This window comes from Pyrgilauda ruficollis, unplaced genomic scaffold (genome assembly GCF_017590135.1).
Source record: "Pyrgilauda ruficollis isolate IOZ18807 unplaced genomic scaffold, ASM1759013v1 scaffold53, whole genome shotgun sequence".
Taxonomy (NCBI): Eukaryota; Metazoa; Chordata; class Aves; order Passeriformes; family Passeridae; genus Pyrgilauda; species Pyrgilauda ruficollis.
The window spans coordinates 3,629,437-3,648,229 of record NW_024526933.1 but is presented as its reverse complement, the minus strand read 5'-3'; the positions used below and the strand labels follow the sequence as shown (position 1 = coordinate 3,648,229).

General features: G+C 36.9%; 1 protein-coding gene across 3 annotated transcripts in view; it reads right to left on the bottom strand.

Moving 5' to 3' along the window:
• The window catches only part of UBQLN1 (ubiquilin 1), a 31,226-nt gene that overhangs the window by 1,964 nt on the left and 10,469 nt on the right, over positions 1 to 18,793 (bottom strand). Inside the window, exons 2-11 of one of the 3 annotated variants that reach the window (XM_041480716.1) lie at positions 17,532 to 17,683; positions 13,711 to 13,826; positions 12,056 to 12,318; positions 11,194 to 11,352; positions 10,354 to 10,594; positions 9,712 to 9,854; positions 8,697 to 8,780; positions 6,142 to 6,257; positions 5,660 to 5,828; positions 3,519 to 4,877 (exon numbers count right to left, since the gene is read on the bottom strand). In XM_041480716.1, the coding sequence (XP_041336650.1) occupies positions 4,722 to 4,877; positions 5,660 to 5,828; positions 6,142 to 6,257; positions 8,697 to 8,780; positions 9,712 to 9,854; positions 10,354 to 10,594; positions 11,194 to 11,352; positions 12,056 to 12,318; positions 13,711 to 13,826; positions 17,532 to 17,683 (1,599 nt within the window). In that variant the 3' untranslated portion in view covers positions 3,519 to 4,721. Of the gene's footprint in view, positions 1 to 3,518; positions 4,878 to 5,659; positions 5,829 to 6,141; positions 6,258 to 8,696; positions 8,781 to 9,711; positions 9,855 to 10,353; positions 10,595 to 11,193; positions 11,353 to 12,055; positions 12,319 to 13,710; positions 13,827 to 17,531; positions 17,684 to 18,793 lie in introns of those variants that run through there. The other 2 variants (XM_041480717.1, XM_041480718.1) reach the window with 2 other exon arrangements.

The window sequence follows — 18,793 nt, the reverse complement described above, 5'->3', positions numbered from 1 at the left end:
CTGCATTCTTAGAAAGATCTGCCTATTGAATGATGAGGGAGTCTGAATGTTTTTTTTTTAATTCAAGGTCCCAGTAAGGCACACTTAAGTTGAATTAGTTCTTTGGAGATCCTAATAATCAATGTGAAAATAACTGTAAAAAAGTAGAGATTATTCTAAAGAAACTACTTGCTCTCTATCCTTCCTTATCAAAGGGTCCCGTAACCTCCCTCTGCCTGAAGGTCAGAATGAAATGATGAACAGAGGCAAGTACTTGCTTGGGACAACAGGCCAAGATGCCTCCTTGCCTTTCTCACCCTCCCTTAAGGTGTCTCTCTGTACAACAGTTACAGGTAAGGAAGGTCATGCAATGGATGATGAGGATGAAGGTCCCTCTCCAGGGAAGGGCCAGACAGGCCTACATCTCATAACAAGATCAGTTCAATAAGAAAGAAAATAATGGTTGTAGTGGTAGATGGTTCCCTTCTAAGGGAAGGTCCAATATGCTTGGAAGGATATTGCCCTCAAGGAAGTTTGCTGCACCCCTGGGGTCAAGGTTAAGGAAGTCGCCAGGAAATTTCCCAGCCTGGTATGGTGCTCAGACTACTAACCCCAGCTGATCCTCCATGAGAATGGTGATGAAGTCACAACATGTAGTCAGTCCAAAGGCCATCAAGAGACTTCAGAGCCTTGGGGCAACTGACGAGGGAATCGAGGGAATCAGGGGCACAGGTTATTTTTTCCTCCATTATTCAATGTGCAGATAGTGATTGAAAAAAAACCAAATGGATTGAGTCTATTAACATGAGGCTCTGAGGCTCATGTCACTGCCAAAATTTAGGGTTGTTTGACAGTGGGCTAGCTAAGATAGCACCATTCTTGCTGGTATCAGATGGGATCAGAAGCATAACCTCTCTCAAAAGGAAAAGAGGGCCTTCGGTAAAGGATTAGCAGTCATTGATACAGCTTTAAACAATTTATGATTGGGAGGAAGGAGGTATCATCCTATTAAATAGTGGATGACTTGCCATCCTATTTATATCAGTTAGGTGCCAGAGCCAGCAAGAGACACCCAGAATCTGGAGAGGGATTGCAGGTCAGCAGGAGAAAACCTGGAGGGCAGCACAAAGGGATTCTGGCCACTCCAGAGAGAAGGTAATTTTCTCCGGGATCCAACTTAAATGCATCTATCCTAACACATCCAGCATAGGGAATAAAGTAGAGACATATGCATGCCTGCAAGTCTCCGATCTTACTGACATCATGGAAATATGGTGGCAACTCCTATGACTGGATTGTTGGAATGGAAGGATACAGTCCCTTCAGGAAGGACAGGCAGGGTAGATGAGTAAGAGGTGTCAACCTCTCTGTCAGTGACCACCTGGAGTGCATGGAGCTCCACCTGGAATGGACAAGGAGCTAACTTAGAGCTTTTGGGTGAGGATTAAAGGGAGGGCAAGCACAGGTAGCTTTATAGTACAGGCCTACTACAGGCCACCTTACCAGGAAGACCAATGATGCCTTTCACAGGCAGAGAAGAAAAGCCTCACATTCACAAGCCCTGATCCTCATGGGGGATTCCAACCACCACAACAGGAAAGTGTTGATTGGCTTGAGAGGGTCCTGCAGAGGTGGGGCAGTCAGTCCTGTTCTGAGCCAACTTCCTTTTCCTTCCTAAGTTGTTAAGATTGTAAGTCTACTTTGAGACTCACACTTAGTGCACCTGTATCAAGGGTCAGGTTCCAGACACCTCACTAAAAGGGGCTCCAGGACACCACAGTCCATTAATTCCATTTCCTGAAGGGCTCTAAAACAGGGCACTGTACACATGTGAACAATACAGCACAAACGGCACAAAAAAAATCTATTTTACATGAGAGGCATATACCAGGTAAACCATAAAAGGAAGGAGATTGGTCCCCAGCATTCTCCCTGTCCACCCCAGATCCAGACTATCCACAGCAGCAGGACCAATACAGATTCTAAGGACTGACCTTTTTCTTTCTCTCTTTTCCACCTTTTTCTCTCCTGTTTTACCCCAGCAATCATATTCTACCACTTAATCAACACCTGAAGTTTATTGTGAGATTTGGGAGCTAGTCTCAAAGTTTGTTGTAGAAGTTGAAGAGCTTGTTAGCCAACTTCTTACAGCTAAATAGTAGGCTAATTGCTGGAGTTAAGGCTATTGTATAGACATATGGATCTTGTTGAGACAGACAAGAATTTACAAGAAACCTCACACACGCTTCTGGGTTGTGACAGCCTGTTGGAGGCTCAGGACAGTAGAGCACGTGTATTCCAGGAGGTTCATTGATGACAACTGCCCTCTCCAACTGATAAAGGAGCCAAAGAGGAGAGGTGCTAGGCTGAATCTTCTCAGCAATAAGGAGCTGATGGGGAATGTGGAGCCCAAAGGCAGGCTGGGCTGCGGTGACCATGAAACAGTGGAGACTGAGATCCTTAGGGCAATAAGGAGAGTGGGAAGCAAGACAGCTATGCTGGACGTCAGGAGAGGTGAATTTGGCCTCTTGGAGGATCTCTTTGGTAGAATACCATGGGACAGAGCCTTGAGTGTAGAGGGCTGGATGACATTCAAGGATTGTTTCCTTCGAGGCTCAAGACTAATGCGTCCCAACAAAGAAATTAGAGAAGAATGTCAGGATGTATGGATGACCAAGGAGTCCCTGGACAAATTTAAAACACAAACAGGTAGCTTACAGAGCATGGAAAGAGGGAAAGGTAGCTTGGGAGTAATAAAGAGAAACTGTCCAGTCAGGGAGATGAAATTATTGCTGTTGTTGTTATTATTAGTATAATGAGAGAGAGAGAGAGAGAGAGGAGTAAAACCCAAGAGAAACAAATGACACACAGTACAGTGGCTCAGTACCCACTGTCCGATGCCCAGCCTGTTCCTTTCAGTGGCAAATACTCCAGCCACACTGCCCAAGTTCCAGAAGGTAACAGCAGGGAGATGGTTAGGAAAGCTAAAGCACTGACAGAAGTAAGTCTGGCCAAGAACATCAAGGGTAACAAAAATCTTCTTTAGGTACATTAACAGTAAAAGATTAGGGAAAGTGTGGCTCCTTTCAGGAGGGATTTGGAAGACCTGGTTACGTAGGACATAGAGGTACGCGATTTTTTTGCCTCAGTCTTCACCAGCAATTGCTCCAGCCACACTGCCCAAGTCACAGAAGGTGAGAACAGGGATTGGAACAATGAAGAGCTGCACTCTGCATAAGATCAGGTTTGAGAACATCGAAGGAACCTGAAGGTGCACAAGTCCATTAAACTCACACAAAAGAGCAATAAAAAGCAGATTAATTTCAACTTTTGTTCTGCAATCCCCACTTCATCTAACCTAGATGTCTCCAACATCATCCATGTCTTATTCTCCTCTGTCCACCTCACACCACAGGAGTTGTTGACCAGTTTTAATGCAGAACTGGTAAGCATTGCCAGAGCTTGAGTTCACTCAAATGCTCTTAAGATGAACGGTCATCTTGATTTTTAGGTAATGAACAACTGCAAACACACTGAAACAAGATGCTTAAAGATTTTTTTTAATTCATTTATTACCTGTGCACAAGAGAAGTAGCTACCAATAGAAACTCAAAAGCTATACAGTATTTTTTTACTTGGTTGTTGAAAGTAATTAGAGTATCACATGACCATGAATAGAAGTAATTTCTCCAATTACAAATCAGAATACATGTTAAAATCTCAGTGGAACAAGCCAAATAGCCATAGAAGCAATTCCAGAGCACAAGGCTGTGGCTCTTTAATTTGGACAATGACAAAAGTAATTTACAGTTAATCTGTGAATACTGAAATAATATTATAATGCAAGTTTCTGTACAGTTAAATGTAAAGAGACAACCAGAAGAGTAATTCTAACATATTTTAACTGAAGTTGCTTAAGCATTTTTTCTCAGATCCAAAGATCCTGGGCAGTTCTACACCAAATTCAAGTACTATGACTTTTCTTCCTGGGCTTTTTTGTTTTGTTTTGTTTTGTTTTTTTTGGTTTTTTTTTTTTTTTTGGTGGGTGTTTTTTTTTGTTGTGTTCTGGTTTTTTTTTGTTTGTTTGTTTGTTTTGGTTTGGTTTGGTTTAATTTTTTTGTTTTTTGGAGTTTTTTGTGGGTGTTTTTGTTGCTGCTTTGTAGGGGGGTTTTGTCTGTTTTTTCATTGCTTACAATTTCACTCTACTGTATTTTGTACATCTCTAGAAATGAGCTGTCTGTGTTGTATATATTGTGTTTATGCCTTAGACAAATTAAAGTAAAAGATGGTAGATTACTCAAGTGGTATAAATCTTCCAGCATTTTGCTAGTCAAGAAAAAAAAACATGCCAAAATCACAATAAGCAGTATTGGTACCCACAGCTTTAATTAATTTGTTTCCTTTTTAATGTGTAATCTACATACTGAAGGATACTGTTTAAGTAGTAACTAAATTGGCCATTTGTAGGTCACACAAAACTTGTTCATCCAACTGTGAAAGCTGATATTGTTTCCAAAAAAATCACAAATAATGCTGAACAGAAGAACTGATGCACTCAAAAGTAACAATGCATTGATTCCCAATGTCTGAAGAAAGCTACTGCACCCCACCTTCAAATGCATCAGACTGGTTTGAGTTATAACAAGACAATCCCAAGAGTCAGAATGAAATAAAGCAATTTGAAAGATTAAAGGGCTGTTATCAAAAATAAATTACATTTTTTCAAGTTAAAGGAAACACTGCTATGAAGGCTGAGAGCCAAGCAGCCTTTCAATAGCTGCATTGATGTCTCCTCCTGTTGCTATTAGTGCTTGTAAATTTGCTTCACGGTTCAGAAAGCCCATTGCGCTCAGCTGTTCCAGTTGTTGCTGAAATCGAACCTCTGGATTTTGTAACTGCTAAGAACAAAATTTCAAGCTATAAAAGCATAATACAAATTTAGCAAAATACACAATTTAAACACAGGTGGGTTCTGCACCACTCTGTCTTTTCTAATTTTTGACTACACCTTTTTCAACTTCTAAAAGATATATTCAGATAAATTCACTTAGCAACTAAAGAATTTTTTTTAAGTCAGCAACATCAAATTATCTACACTTATATACCATTCCTGAACTCCAGGAAAAAACTGACTGATAGAGGAGGATTCAAATTAAATTGGGTACATATATGTCCCATGAACAGTTTCTTAAAGATATGCATATACCTGTTTTTTTAAAACAAAACAGAGTTCAACCTAGCAATGTGGAACAGCAAAGATTATGTTGTTGTCAGCAATCTTGAACATCATAGGCTTTATTTTTCCCCAACATAATGATCACCTCTTTTGTAACACTCCCAAGTATCGGTTGACTAAAATTACCAAAATCCTGATTGTTGGAAAGTCGACTCTAAGGCAAACTGTTAGTTTTGCTTTATAGGAAGATACTGATTACACAAACTCATGGCAAAATTCTGCACTGTCTTAATGGTATGACCTTCAGAGGCATGTTTTTAATCAGGACAGAGGATGTTTTTTCAGTATTTACTTGCACAGCTGCAATAGCACTTTTAAGCCTCCTCTACTGACCTTTGACCAGAAGCATCCAGTGGGCTCTCCCCTCAACTATCTGTCTTCTTTCCAGTGTTTTACAATTAAGAATAAAAGCAAAAATATTGAGAATATAATGATGTATATTACCTGAGCATTTGCACCAGCAAGTGCCTGCAACATCTGGTGGACAAACTGCTGGTGACCAGGTTCAGCAGTTCCTGAAGGTGGGTTTGTATTTTCAGTAGAAACAGAACTAGGTACAGTGGATGCTGTAGGAGCTCCGCTGCTTCCCACTCCACCCAAGCCAGGATTAAACCTGTATAAATTACAGAAAAAGAAATACACCACTTAAATAATAAACACTAGTTTGTCTCTTCTCATTAATTAATGGATACAATTCTGTCAAAGAGAGGATAACAATTTAAGTAAAGTACTGAGAAAAAGACCAGAGTTATCACTGTTTAGAATTGCACAGCAGACAAATGTGACAAATTCTAAAACAAATTTGGTTAAACTAAAAAAGGCAAGAGGATAAATCTTTAATTAAGACGGTATAAATCTCTAAATCTAAAAAGAGTAACCAACACAAAGGAAGACTTCCTGTCCAAATCTGTAAGATCAATTCTTACCCTGGTATAAGCCCCGGTGCTTCTGTTGCTAATGTCTGCAAGCCCTGCTGAATCTGCAGCAGAGCCTGCATTGCTCTGGGGTTTGACATAGCTGATAACGTGTCAGGATTCTGCATCTAAGAGAAGGAGAGAAACTCTTCATTATATGTAGATGTTCCAAGGTAATTTTTATTGCTAGATGTCTCATAGAATCTGACATAATTTCAGAACTTGACTTTTGATTTTGTAGTTGAATATCACAGGATTTCAGTTATTTTTTCTTCTATGAGAAAACTTCCATAGAAGGTGATCAGTGAACTCTCTAGATGTAGAAAAACCCTCTTGAACAAGAATTATACAAGGAGAAGTATTTTTCATTACAGATCTCAATCTTTCAATGGCCACAAGACTGTGTTAGTACATTATTTTAGAATTAGTCTCCTATATCACACTACTGGTAAGCAACAATGCTGAACATGATGAAACTTGACCAAAAAATACCTAAGAAAAAGTACTAAGTTCCTTTTTCCTAGCTGATTTCAGATTGCAGCAATTTGATTGTGACTATTTGTACATATCTTCTTATCTGTAGCACTCTTACAGCCTGAAATGTAAACAAACATACTGGAAAATATACCAGCAAGCAAATGTATAATATTCAAGGGTTCTCAGTCTACTGTGACTTCAATTACAAACTGGCTTTCACATAATCAAATAATTTAGAAAGCAAATCCTTTTCATTTCTGAAATGAAACATCCAAAAACCTCGTTATTTTAGACACAAACTCAAAACTAGTGGCTTATGCTCACCTTTGCATAGAGATGCAACAGGTAAGCAAAAAGCAATGTTTCAGTTACAAATAACATAGTTATTTGATTACCGACGGTTTCGGTAATCAGACCAAAGAGCAGATAGGCTTACTAATCTTAGCAGCTTTCCCCTGGCAACTAGACCAGATTACTTTTGCTGAAAAACTACATTTGATTAATGTAGAAATCACAGATTAAAGTGAAACTTTCTGTATCACAGAGCAGAACTGCAGAATAGGACATGAAGAACTCTGATCTGAGTGCCTAAAGAGACTTCAGAAGAGCAATTAATATTCTCTATTAATCTCTTGGGACTTTTATCTTCATGATAGCTAAAAGTCAACAAATAAATGTATAGTAGATGGAAAAGATTACTCAAATTTAAAGAGATAAACATTTTGGGGTCTCCAAAGAAAGCTGCTGCAACTACTTCATGAAAATATTTGACTTATTGTCTGGTATTTGAAGCTGTCTTACATAAATGCTGGCCTAACAATTCTTAGAGCACTTAGGTGACCTGGATCTCATTTCTATTAATGTTATTAATTCCTGTAGCAGCCATTCTTCCCTAGTTCTGCTGGGCAATTGCCCTTAATTGCAAAAGATACCTTCCATCATGCAGATTCCACGGTTTCTGTCTCCCAATCCCATAACATAAACACAGGTAGATAAGCAAGAAAACACAAGTTGAAATATTACCAACATTCTGAGAATATCCAGATATTTCTCCACTTCACACTTCACCTGCTAATGCTGTTAATCATTTAATTTCAGACAGTGAATACAACAGGTGGTAATAACAGAAGGAGATACACCAAGGAAACAGATAGGATTCTTACTGAGATGATTCTTAATTATTCCATTCATTAATTACCAATTACTCACAGATTTCAAAATATAAATGTACTAGCTCCTCAGATACTACCGAGTCATTACAAAGCAATGGCAATATGAAACACCACAGCCATTCACAGCTTCAAACAATATAAACAGTATCTTCTGAACACTGAACATGCTACTGTAATTCACGTATGTGCTCATATTATTTTAGTCATAAAATCTCCCGTGTGCAGTCAGATCTTGGCAACACATATTTACACTGATTTGCAAGGACTGCCTAATGACAAAACTCATGCAGTGGATTAGGTTTTCAATGCCTACAGAAAATCTTGCTTCTATTAAGGAAACAAATACTACTATACACTGTGACAACTAATACTAAGCAGATACCTGGGCTGCAAACACAATGCTGGTATGAGCGGAAGACAATGGTGGAGCAATCTTTCCAGGAAAGACTTCAGAACCCACTTGTTTTAAATTAGGTAATGACTTGGGTCTTTCAAGACATGCTCAAGGACCTCTTTTTCAAATATTTAATGCAGGTTTGAAGAGGCAGGAGAAAAGCATACTGAAACTTTAAATATAGTGTGAAAAGTACTATTCTTTTTAATTTCTGAAACAAATCTTGTCGCAAACAGCTATTTTCTGGCTAGTGTGCAGTAAGAGCATTTATTCCTTCTAAGCAAAGAAGCAAGAACAAATCTTAGTGCTTATGCTAGTCACAGACAACAGTCAGGTTTAACTTTTGAAAGAGATGGAGATATTAACAAGAATATTATCAATGGACAATCTAACTCAGTATCTAAAGTTAATGAAAATATATTACAGAATCTAGCTATTAGTCAAATCAAAGACAGGCACCAGTTTACTAAAAATATTGCTCATTGACTTGAAAAGCTTTATTAAGAGCTAGTATCTCATCTTACTTGCTGAAGGAAAGTTGGAAGTTGTTGTCTCATTTGTTCCTGAAGTTGAGGATTTCCAACAAATAAAGGATTATTCAACATCATCTATAGGACAAAAATATTTAACTTCAAAGACCAAGCAGTAAAAAACCACTGGAGGTTTTAAAACAACTACAGATAACACAGTAATAGTATATGAAAATTACCCCACAGAATAATAATAATCTACTCTTTTGGTCAAAACTTTCTGGGGGTGTTTGTCCTTTTTTTTTTTTTTTTTTGGGGGGGGGGGGGGGAATTGGTGTTTTTTTTGTTTCACTTTTGCTTCATTATTTCTTTTTTTCTTGTAAGTGAACGGTTTTCCAGATACAAATAAGGCAATCTTTCCAAGTATTATAAGAAAATTATTTTGTGTTCAGCCTCCACTACAAATCTAAGTAATAGCTTTGCTGTAAATATCACCTGAAGTCAATGATATTTTCAAGTGAGTATTTAACACAGAAGAGGTAATATTTTTTCAATATCAGTTCAGAATTTGAGTTTCAATATTACTACTTTAAATAAAAATTCAAAGCACTTCTACAATACCATTCATAAAACATGAGCATCTCCACTTTTACAGTGAGGTGCAGGTCAAAAATGAGAAGTTAAAACCAGAGTAATATCCAGATAGGGCATCAAGTCCCCTCCCTTCACTTCTCCCATACTACAGGGGGTATTTATTTACCATTAGCTCTACCTTAATTCATAAACAAAGCACTCGCTTTGTCTGTTTCTAATGCTGGATCACAAGTTTAGGGCTATGCAAAATATACCCAACCCCACAATGACTTTTGAAGCATGTCAGGCATGATATCCAACTACAAACTGAATAAACTCAAAGCAATAAACTGTTGAAAGTAAGCAGGTAATAATTTCAGTGACTTAGGAATAAACACTAAAACTGGCAATTGCCACAGGCAATTTTTGAGCTTCCGGGTTTTGTCTTTTTTTACTTTAATACACACAATATATTACTACACCAAACGTAATTTACCTGTACTGCAAGATCAGGATTCTGGCTTAACGATTGCATCATGCTTCTCATGTAGGGTGCAGACAACATATTCTGCATAAGTTGTGGATTTTCTGTTATCTGCTGTAATAAGCTCTGCATTCCTGGTGTATTGAACATACCAGCTTAAAGAAAAGGTAAAGGGCACATTAGTAAGCATTCTGACTATCATCAGAGAAAGTTAGACCATCTAAACCCAGAATATAATGCAGAATATAACTTGGTTTTCATGAGTTTAAGACTGAAACTTACCTCAGTGTGGTTCTACTTACACAGACACATTTACCCTAGAAGTTAAGACAGACATTGTATCCAACACACACTCCCATAAACTATCCACATTATTAGCTGTTTTCCCATTTGCCTTGGAACAGAAAAAATACTACAATTCATCTGCAGATTCATTACTTTTTAAGGCAGTGTACAAGTATTATTATCACTTAGATTATTTTTCATATTTTTTTATTTTTACTATTTTTCTTCAGAGGAATTTAATAATAGTAAAATGTTCTACAAAAGTAAATAACAATAAAAACTGATCAAAAACACTCATCCTAATGAAAGAAACATTTCAGTAAGTTTACAAGTATGTGCAAATATATACAGTTGCAATAACAAACACACCTCCAAGCCCAGGTCCCAAATTCGGTCCAGCTGAGTTCTGTCCCGTTGTGCCTGAAGTGCTGTTTTCAGCATTACTGCTGCCACTGCTCTCACCACTAGTGCCGTTATTTGTTGTGGAAGTCTGTGAGCTAGACTGAGGAGCCCATGGATTTGGCAGAGGATCTCTATTTTCTGTACGAGATGGCTGATTGTCTCCTGCTGATGCGTTGCTTACTAAAGAAGCAAATGGGTTACCTCCAAACTACAAAGGAAAGCAAATACTTATCATCTACAAATTTCTAAATCATACATGAAAATAAATGTTTACGGCTTCTAATCAGTTATACGCACCAGTCTACAGTAATTAAATGTAAATATTGTGAAAAGACACTAACACTGAGAGATACTAGGACCCCCCCCCAAAAATTAAATCATGTTTCTTTTTGAAAGTAGTGTTGCTACTGCATTGTATTTTGATCATAGTAAAATTGTGTCTTGCATACTGGTTTCTGACTTTAAAGTCTTTTATTTTTCTCACCTTCAGTTAAAAGTTACTAAACACACCCTTAAAAGGATTTTGCTGGACCTCCAAATCTTAAGGCAGTGAATTAAAGGAATTAAAAATTAAGTAACAAACAAATCTATTAACTTTAAAATAGCTTCTCAATCACACAAAGTGATAGCTGTATTTCTTCAGGCTCTGAAGAACAGAGGATTTTTAAAGCTCTTTCAAGAGTAAAAGGCTACATAACAACTTCAAGTTTCAAGAATTGTTTTGTCAAGTAAGTAACTGGAAATTTGAATTACTTAAATTTTCTATTTAAAAAGTACTTCCTTCCGTCATTTGCAATCTTTTCTCACCTGCTCCTGTGCTGCATTCAGTATTGGCTCCTGAATGTCTGTGTACATACGCCGCAAGGCATTGTATCCCCCTGGTATACTTTCAAGGTTGCTCAGCGCTCGGTCCTGGTTTCGCATCATTTCCTGCATCATTGCAGGGTTTCTAGCAAGTTCTAGTGTCTAGAGAAGTGGAATGTTTAATCTGTATTAATAAGAAATCCATTCTAAAGTGAAAACGTCAGCATCTGGCAATATCTCAGTTATCCCTGTCTAACCCAGTTTAAAATCATGATTAGAGCTGAACCAACCTGTCAGCTCAGTGTGAATCAACACAATTCAGTATTTACGCAGCATTCTACCATAATTCTTACTATTTCTAACATCAATACAGCAGGCAGCCTATAGTATGAAATTTAAAATAATTATATACAATTTCAAAAGCACCTATTAATCTCTTTGGGTTTGGTACATTTTGCCACACAATGTATCTTATGTATCTTTTAATTTAAAAAGCATTTAGAAGTACCCACAGTGAGACACAATGAAAATATGCAGTATTTTGGAGAATTACTACTTATGGTAAAATTGCTGGCTAGACAACAGGTTTCAAGGGCAGACAGCCACATCCAGTTCTAGCCTCAGAAGACACTTATTCAATGACTTTCAAAAACTATGCTGCAGATTTTCTAAAATAACAGTCTATTTTGGACATTAACAACAAGAAATGTAGACACTGGTTGTCTATGGCAACATTTTATGGATTTCGAGTAAGACTAAATACTTTAAGAATGTTTCCCACTCCACTAAGCATGTCCAATTCCTGCTCTGTTGTTTACATAATAGCAGAATCACAAATCATGAACGAATAGATCTTTCTACATACCTGTCTCATTATATCTGGATTATTCAGCATGTGACTGATTTCTGGATTTCTCTGTATCAGTTGCTGCATTTGAGGGTTAGCCATAATTAACTGCCTCATCAGGTCGGGATTTGAAAGCATGCTCTGAACAAATGGATTCTCCATTATCTGAACCATCATTTCCGGGTTGGACATAAGTTGTCGTTGCATCTGACTTTGCAACTCCGAGAAGTTTGAAGTATTTAAGCCCAAGCTACTCAGGCCTGCCAAACCTCCAAGGCCACCTTTAAGAGGATGAAAAAATGTGACTGACTATACTTCCAATCACATCCAGATTATTTCTAAAAACAAAATACTTGAACATATCTCATACTTCAAAGTAACAAAAACAGGAATGGAAAGTCCTGTCTTTTGCAAGACTATTCAGGAGTTACTCACTAAGGGTATGCTTCCTTAAATAACAAGACACATAGCTAAATCTCCAACAAACTTTATTCTTAAATAAATTTTTTTATAATTCTAACAACTTTTTTTCTCATTTTTCAAAGCCAAGATACAAGAAATGTTTGAGTTTGGGGGTCTTAGGTCCATGTCCTGCTCCCTCCACCAACACTTAACAATTGCGTTTGTAATAATTATTTATCTGCCTCTCTTGGTTACACTATAACTAAGAGTGAACTCCCAATATAAGTAATATTGCCCATTCTAATGAAATGCAGAACCTGTGCTCCTCTTGGTAATAATGCACAAAGAGCTAATTACGTTTTGAATTTTTGTGCTTTGCTGAATCCAGATAAAAACTTTCAGAAGGTACTAGACAGACCAAAGAACCATTAAAACCTAAGAAATTATCTGCCAACTATAATTGGCTTTTCCAATTCTACCTCTTTCCCACTCCCAAATGCAAAAAAAAATGAGAAAAAAGTATGAAACAAAACCCCACCACAACTATGGAAATAGGTTATAATTTTTAAGTCAACAGACTGCAGCCTCTTCATTCATAGAAGTGAGGACTCGTAATACTATCAGACTTGAAACCTGAGAAATACTTAATTGTAAGATTAGCAGCAATTTTGTTGCTTTTATTGCAGATCTTGGCTCCATCTCACTGGTCCAAACTTCTATGATTTATCTATATTCAGATAACAGGAATTCAGATGCACTTATAAATAGTACAAGGACACTGGAAGGCTTTTCATTACCCATAGTGCAAAATATAACATCATTAGCACCTTAACCACTGAAGGTGAAACAGTACAAATCTTGTAGTGAAGTTTATGGTGAAACACTGGCACAGTTCATCCAGGGAGGGGATGGATGCCCCATCTCTGGAAACATTCAGGGTCAGGCTGGATGGGGCTCTGAGCAACTTAATCTGGTTAAAGATGTCCCAGCTAATTGCACAGAGGTTGGACTAGATCACCTTAAAAGGTATCCCTTCCAACCCAAACTATTTCACAATTCTAGATAAAACTAATGAAACAAGTCTCCTGTGGTAACTGACTGATCAGAAACCTTCAACAGTCAATTCAATATATATCTATAATCAATTTTTTAGCTGATGTGTTTGTTTGGGTTTTGTTTTTCAAGTTTTGTCTACATTGTAATAAGCTTTGGGGATAATTATCATAATCCAAGAGAAGATACCCACCATACTACCTAACAAATATTCTTACCCAAGCCAAAGGGATTGCTATTTGTTGACGCTGATGTTGAGGTGCTACTGCTTGATGTTGATGTAGTAGCAGTACTCCCAGTGGTGTTTGCCTGTTGAGCTGGGTAGTCTTGTGATCTAAAAAAGCAATTTTATAATAACTTTATAGAGTGTAACAAGTTATTTTAAGTACTGCCATTAAACGTAGCTATAGTATTATACTTCAGAATCTTTAATTACATTTTCATTCTTGGTGAAAACCCAGGGATAACTCCAGTTATCCCCAGATGGCTTCCTGTAATAAATCTTTCTCAGACACTTGTCATGTCATCAGTTTTTCAGAACAGTAGCTTCTAACAGTAAAAAACCAGATAGGTATCACTGCAGCCATTACCACCTTCTCATCCTACACCATGATGCTTGCCAATGAATTGTTTTCTCTGTCCTTACTTTGCTTTAAGGATCCACGTGTTATTTCACTATACTCACGTAGTACTGATAACATGCCCAGAACTTCAAGAATAAAGCCTGACAAATTTAATGTGTAATTAATTTCATGCCACATCTCTAATATGATGCATATTGAATATGAAATTCAGTTAATATCATAATTTATTAGAAAGCTCAAACTCTCAAACCTTAAAGACTTCAAAAAAAGGCTGATAATGAAATCACATGAAGCTAAAACCTGTGCATAATTTAGCACAGGCACTAAAGGCTGCTCAGGCTGTGTACTCACTATACCCTTCTACTGCACACAGAAAGACAAATGTTGCCATGAAGTAAAAAAGATCAAGGAACTGAGCTTGAATAAAGTTAACCTGACCCCTCTGTTCTAAAGAAAAGAGACTACTTTGCAATACAAATCAATTCTCCACTGTGGTTCAACAAGCAATAAATGCCTATATTTGCAGTACTACAGAATAAAATACTTTTTAAAACCATGAATTCAGATGTCACAAAAATATTTGAGAATTTGACAGTACACTAAACTCCATACTTAGTTCACCTTGGAGGACCTTTCTCCTATAACATAACTCTGCACTTGCTCCACTCAAGCAAACACCAGAAAAAAAAATCCCCAACCATACAAAAAAAAATTCAGAAATATGCTTTAAAAGCAGAGATTCTCCTTAGGTTTCTAAGAGTTCTTTAAGTTCATTATCAGCAACTGCAAACTTTGAACACAAGATGACTATAACTGGCAAGCAGCTGTAACTTGAATGAGAAAGATTACAGACTGTATACTGATTGTGATTCTCCTGCTAGAGATATTGAGTTTTCTTTCATCTAGAAAACACACACATCTTTCCTCCATAAGCAAAAGAAAAATAATAAGCATCAAATTCTATTTGTATTTTCAACTGAGAAACTATTTTGAGAAGCAACTATGCTGCTTCATGTAATAGACATGAAAGTTTCTCAAAAGTGTGACAGAAAAGTAGATGATTGAAAGCTGAAGTTCAATAGTGCTCCTATGCAAACTGGGACATATTCTCTGAAAATAATGGTTCATGTGAGTGTCAAGCCTGTGAGCCTCCAGTCTTTAGGGGATACTCCTGTCAAGTGCACATCACCTATTATACCCATTTTGCCATTATGTTTCCTCCCAGCACTTGTGAACAAATGATACCTGTTGACCTAAAACTCTATTCAGAAATTCCATGTATCTTCGCTGCCCTGGGCTAATACCTCACTGCTACTTTGACACTGTAGAAGATAGGTTACAAGATTGCACTGAAAGTCTGTAGCAGTCTGTAGCACAGTAAAAAAAAAATAATCTTTTTTTTTAACATGCATTTGGCTGGGATATATGAGGATTCCTGTTTTGAAATGACACATCTAATATAGCTTAGAAGGGAAAAGATTACTTTCAGATCCAGTTTTGGAAAATAACTTTTACTTTTTCAGATACACAGTAGCAACAGTAAGAGCAAGAGTCAACAGAAAAGTGAATAGCATAGCATAAAATAGCTGGGAACAAATCAATCTTGATGGCCAAAAATCAGCATGTTCCAGACCACACTGGCAGGGTCTAAATCTTGTCTTTCAAGACAAGCATAAAATATAGATATTTTAGCAAGAATACAACCGAGATATTTCAGGACAATGCTGATTCTCTCCAGCAGGTTTTAGCATGTTTTTAGTTCATTCAAGCAAAGCTAGTAGGTGAAAACTTCAATGCATCATTTGAACACAGCACATGTACATGCAAAGGAACTGTAGTCCTTAGTTCATATTTCATTTTCCCAGACACAATTAAAACATTCTGCAGATAATAGAAATACATTCTTCTAAAATGATTCAAAAAAAAGCAGGCTCAAATGAAGACATGGAGTGCACTGCTGATAAGACAGATGCAGGAACACTGAAAATTCCCCAAAAGCCACACATTTGACATTTGTGTTCCTGAGGGTTCCTCTGCTCAGAGGCAAAGTGCAAGAAGATCCAAGAGGCTGGCAGGGGTATTTCAGTACGTATAGCTATAGTAGGTCTAAACTATAAACCCTCTGTGCAAGTCAAAAGCATCCTCCTAGTAGTACTCATGGTGCCTCTGTATCACACTTAATACTGTAATTGCAAAAAAAGCTACAAAAAAAAAATAGCAACAGCAGAATATTCATTCAGATGCAAAAGGACCAGAACTACAGTATTACCTAACACCATATTCAAGACTGGCATGGCTTGTATCAGCCTAAATTTCAGGTGGAGGAGGCATAGGGCTCTGATAGGACAAACATGTATTTTGATTCCAGGACAGTGAACATAATCCTTCCAGGACATGAATGCAGAACTGAAGGTATCAATTTCAAAAGGTACCTACATTTAATGCTAATGATACTAATTTCAACAAGAATATGTATTTGCTAATGTTACTAGCCAGCCTTTGTGTCTTGGTAAGGCCCTGAAAGAGAAAGCCTACTTCTGTTCTCTCCTACACTTCATGCTCTTTTTTTCAACATTTTCACATCAGAGGGGATCCTCACCATAAACAGAAAAGACTTAAGTAGAACAGGAGCAAAACCACTTTCACTCTAAAAGAATGAACATGTTATTGACTAATATTAAACTGCTTCTGAGGGATCTATTGCTGTACTTGAAAAGGTTTTTGGGCACTGTACAGGAAGTGCACACACCATAGCTAACTGATACAGCTTTCTTACCATCATTCTAATGCTTCACCAAAAGGAAAAACCAAAACCAAAAAACAAACAAAACAAAACACCAAAACCAAAACAAAACAGACAAAAAAAAAACCTACCAAAAAAAAATCCCAAAACTCCTTAAAATCAAGTCTATTTAGACAGATAAATTCGTTACACTAAAGCAGTTCCCAAAAATTTTCTTTCCTTGTTTTACCAAAACAGTCTTTACTCACTGTGTTGGTAAAACAAGGAAAGAAAATTCACTGCAAAGAAAAAAAAGAAAGAAAAGATTCACTGCAAGTTTTCATAAGTGAAAAGAAAATCTGCATAACATATATTAATGGAAAGTAAGAGATGATATCTAACAACTGTAAAGCCAAAACACAGCTGGAACAACAACAACAACAAAAAGCTATATAACAAAAACTAACCAACCAACCCAAGAAAAAAACCCAAAAAAAACCCCAAAAGTAAAAGAAAAGTATTTAAAAACATAAACCAAATTAAATTATGAGATAAATTTAAAAAAAAAAACTGTAATTTCATAATTTCACTGTTGTCCTGCAGCAGCTGTAACTAAGGAGCTGATTAAGGTGATTTAGTCAAATCTAGTTTTGCCCAACAGAAAGCTAGTAATAATGCAGAGTACTTTAACTTCTTTAGAGGTAAACAGAAGATCACTTGTTATTAAGATTACCTGTTTTGTGTTTTGATAACCAGGTGAACAGTGAGTCCATCATGAATTCCATGCTGAGTCAAAGTATCTTGATCTTTTAAAATTTTTCCAGCAAATATCAACACAAGCTGATCAGTGTGGGACTTGAAACGCTTAGAGATTTCTTCCTTGAACTAAACAAAAAAAAAAATATTATACATTTATATAATTAAATACTGAACTGCAATTTTTTAAAATAATTTAAGAACAACCTGGTTTTTACATTTGCTATATTATCTCACTTGTACTGCATATTCTGTATTTCACAAACTAGAAATACTTTTGTTTCCTGAACTCCTTTCTGTCATTCAGAAAGGAAATCTGAAGAATTTCACATCTAGATCATTAGTTACATAAGTCGTGACAACAAAAATCTGATTTCTCTTGAAGACTACTGTGACTTCAATCAGACATGCATCCATGATATAAATACCTACTAGTATATACAGTACTTAAACACACCCATATACATATACACATAGACACACCTGTATACACATGGTAAAGTATGCATATAATTATATACTAGCAAGTACACACATACAAATGTGCACACCACTGAAGCCATCCACTGCTGAAGGACACAATGCCATAAAGAGGATAAATCTGTCTAGACTTTTGCTTGAACTGAGTATACCCTCCTTAGATGTATTTTTGCTGCCTTCCTTCCATGTGTCAAAAACTAGCATTCCTTTCCACACAGACAGAAGTTATATTTTAGGTGGCTCTGCTTTCCCATTCAATGCATGACACAGCTACATGAAATGAAGTTACAGCCCAGGGCACAGTGAATAAACACATTTTTCATTTAATTGAGAAATCACTACCATACAAGACCTTTTACAAAAGAGACTGCTTGCTAAGTGTTAACCGTCAAAAACACCTTAAATAACAGATTCATACACTTTATTTTTTTTTTCCTGAGGCAGAGGAAGAAAATCATCTACACATATGGAAGACAGAATCCTAAAACCATTGTTGAAAAGGAATGTAAAGATCATCTAGTTACAAGTCCTTTGCCAAGGGCAGGGACACCTTTCCCTAGACCAGGTTACTCAAAGTCCAGTCTGGCTTTGAATGCTTCCTGCGACTGGGCATCCACAGCTTCTCTGGGCAGCCTATACCAGTGTCCTCACAGCAAGAATTTCTTCCTAATATTAAAGAATGTGATATTATAAATTATAAATATGATATTACCCTCATATCATCACTCCATGCCCTTGTAAAAAGTACCTCACCATCCT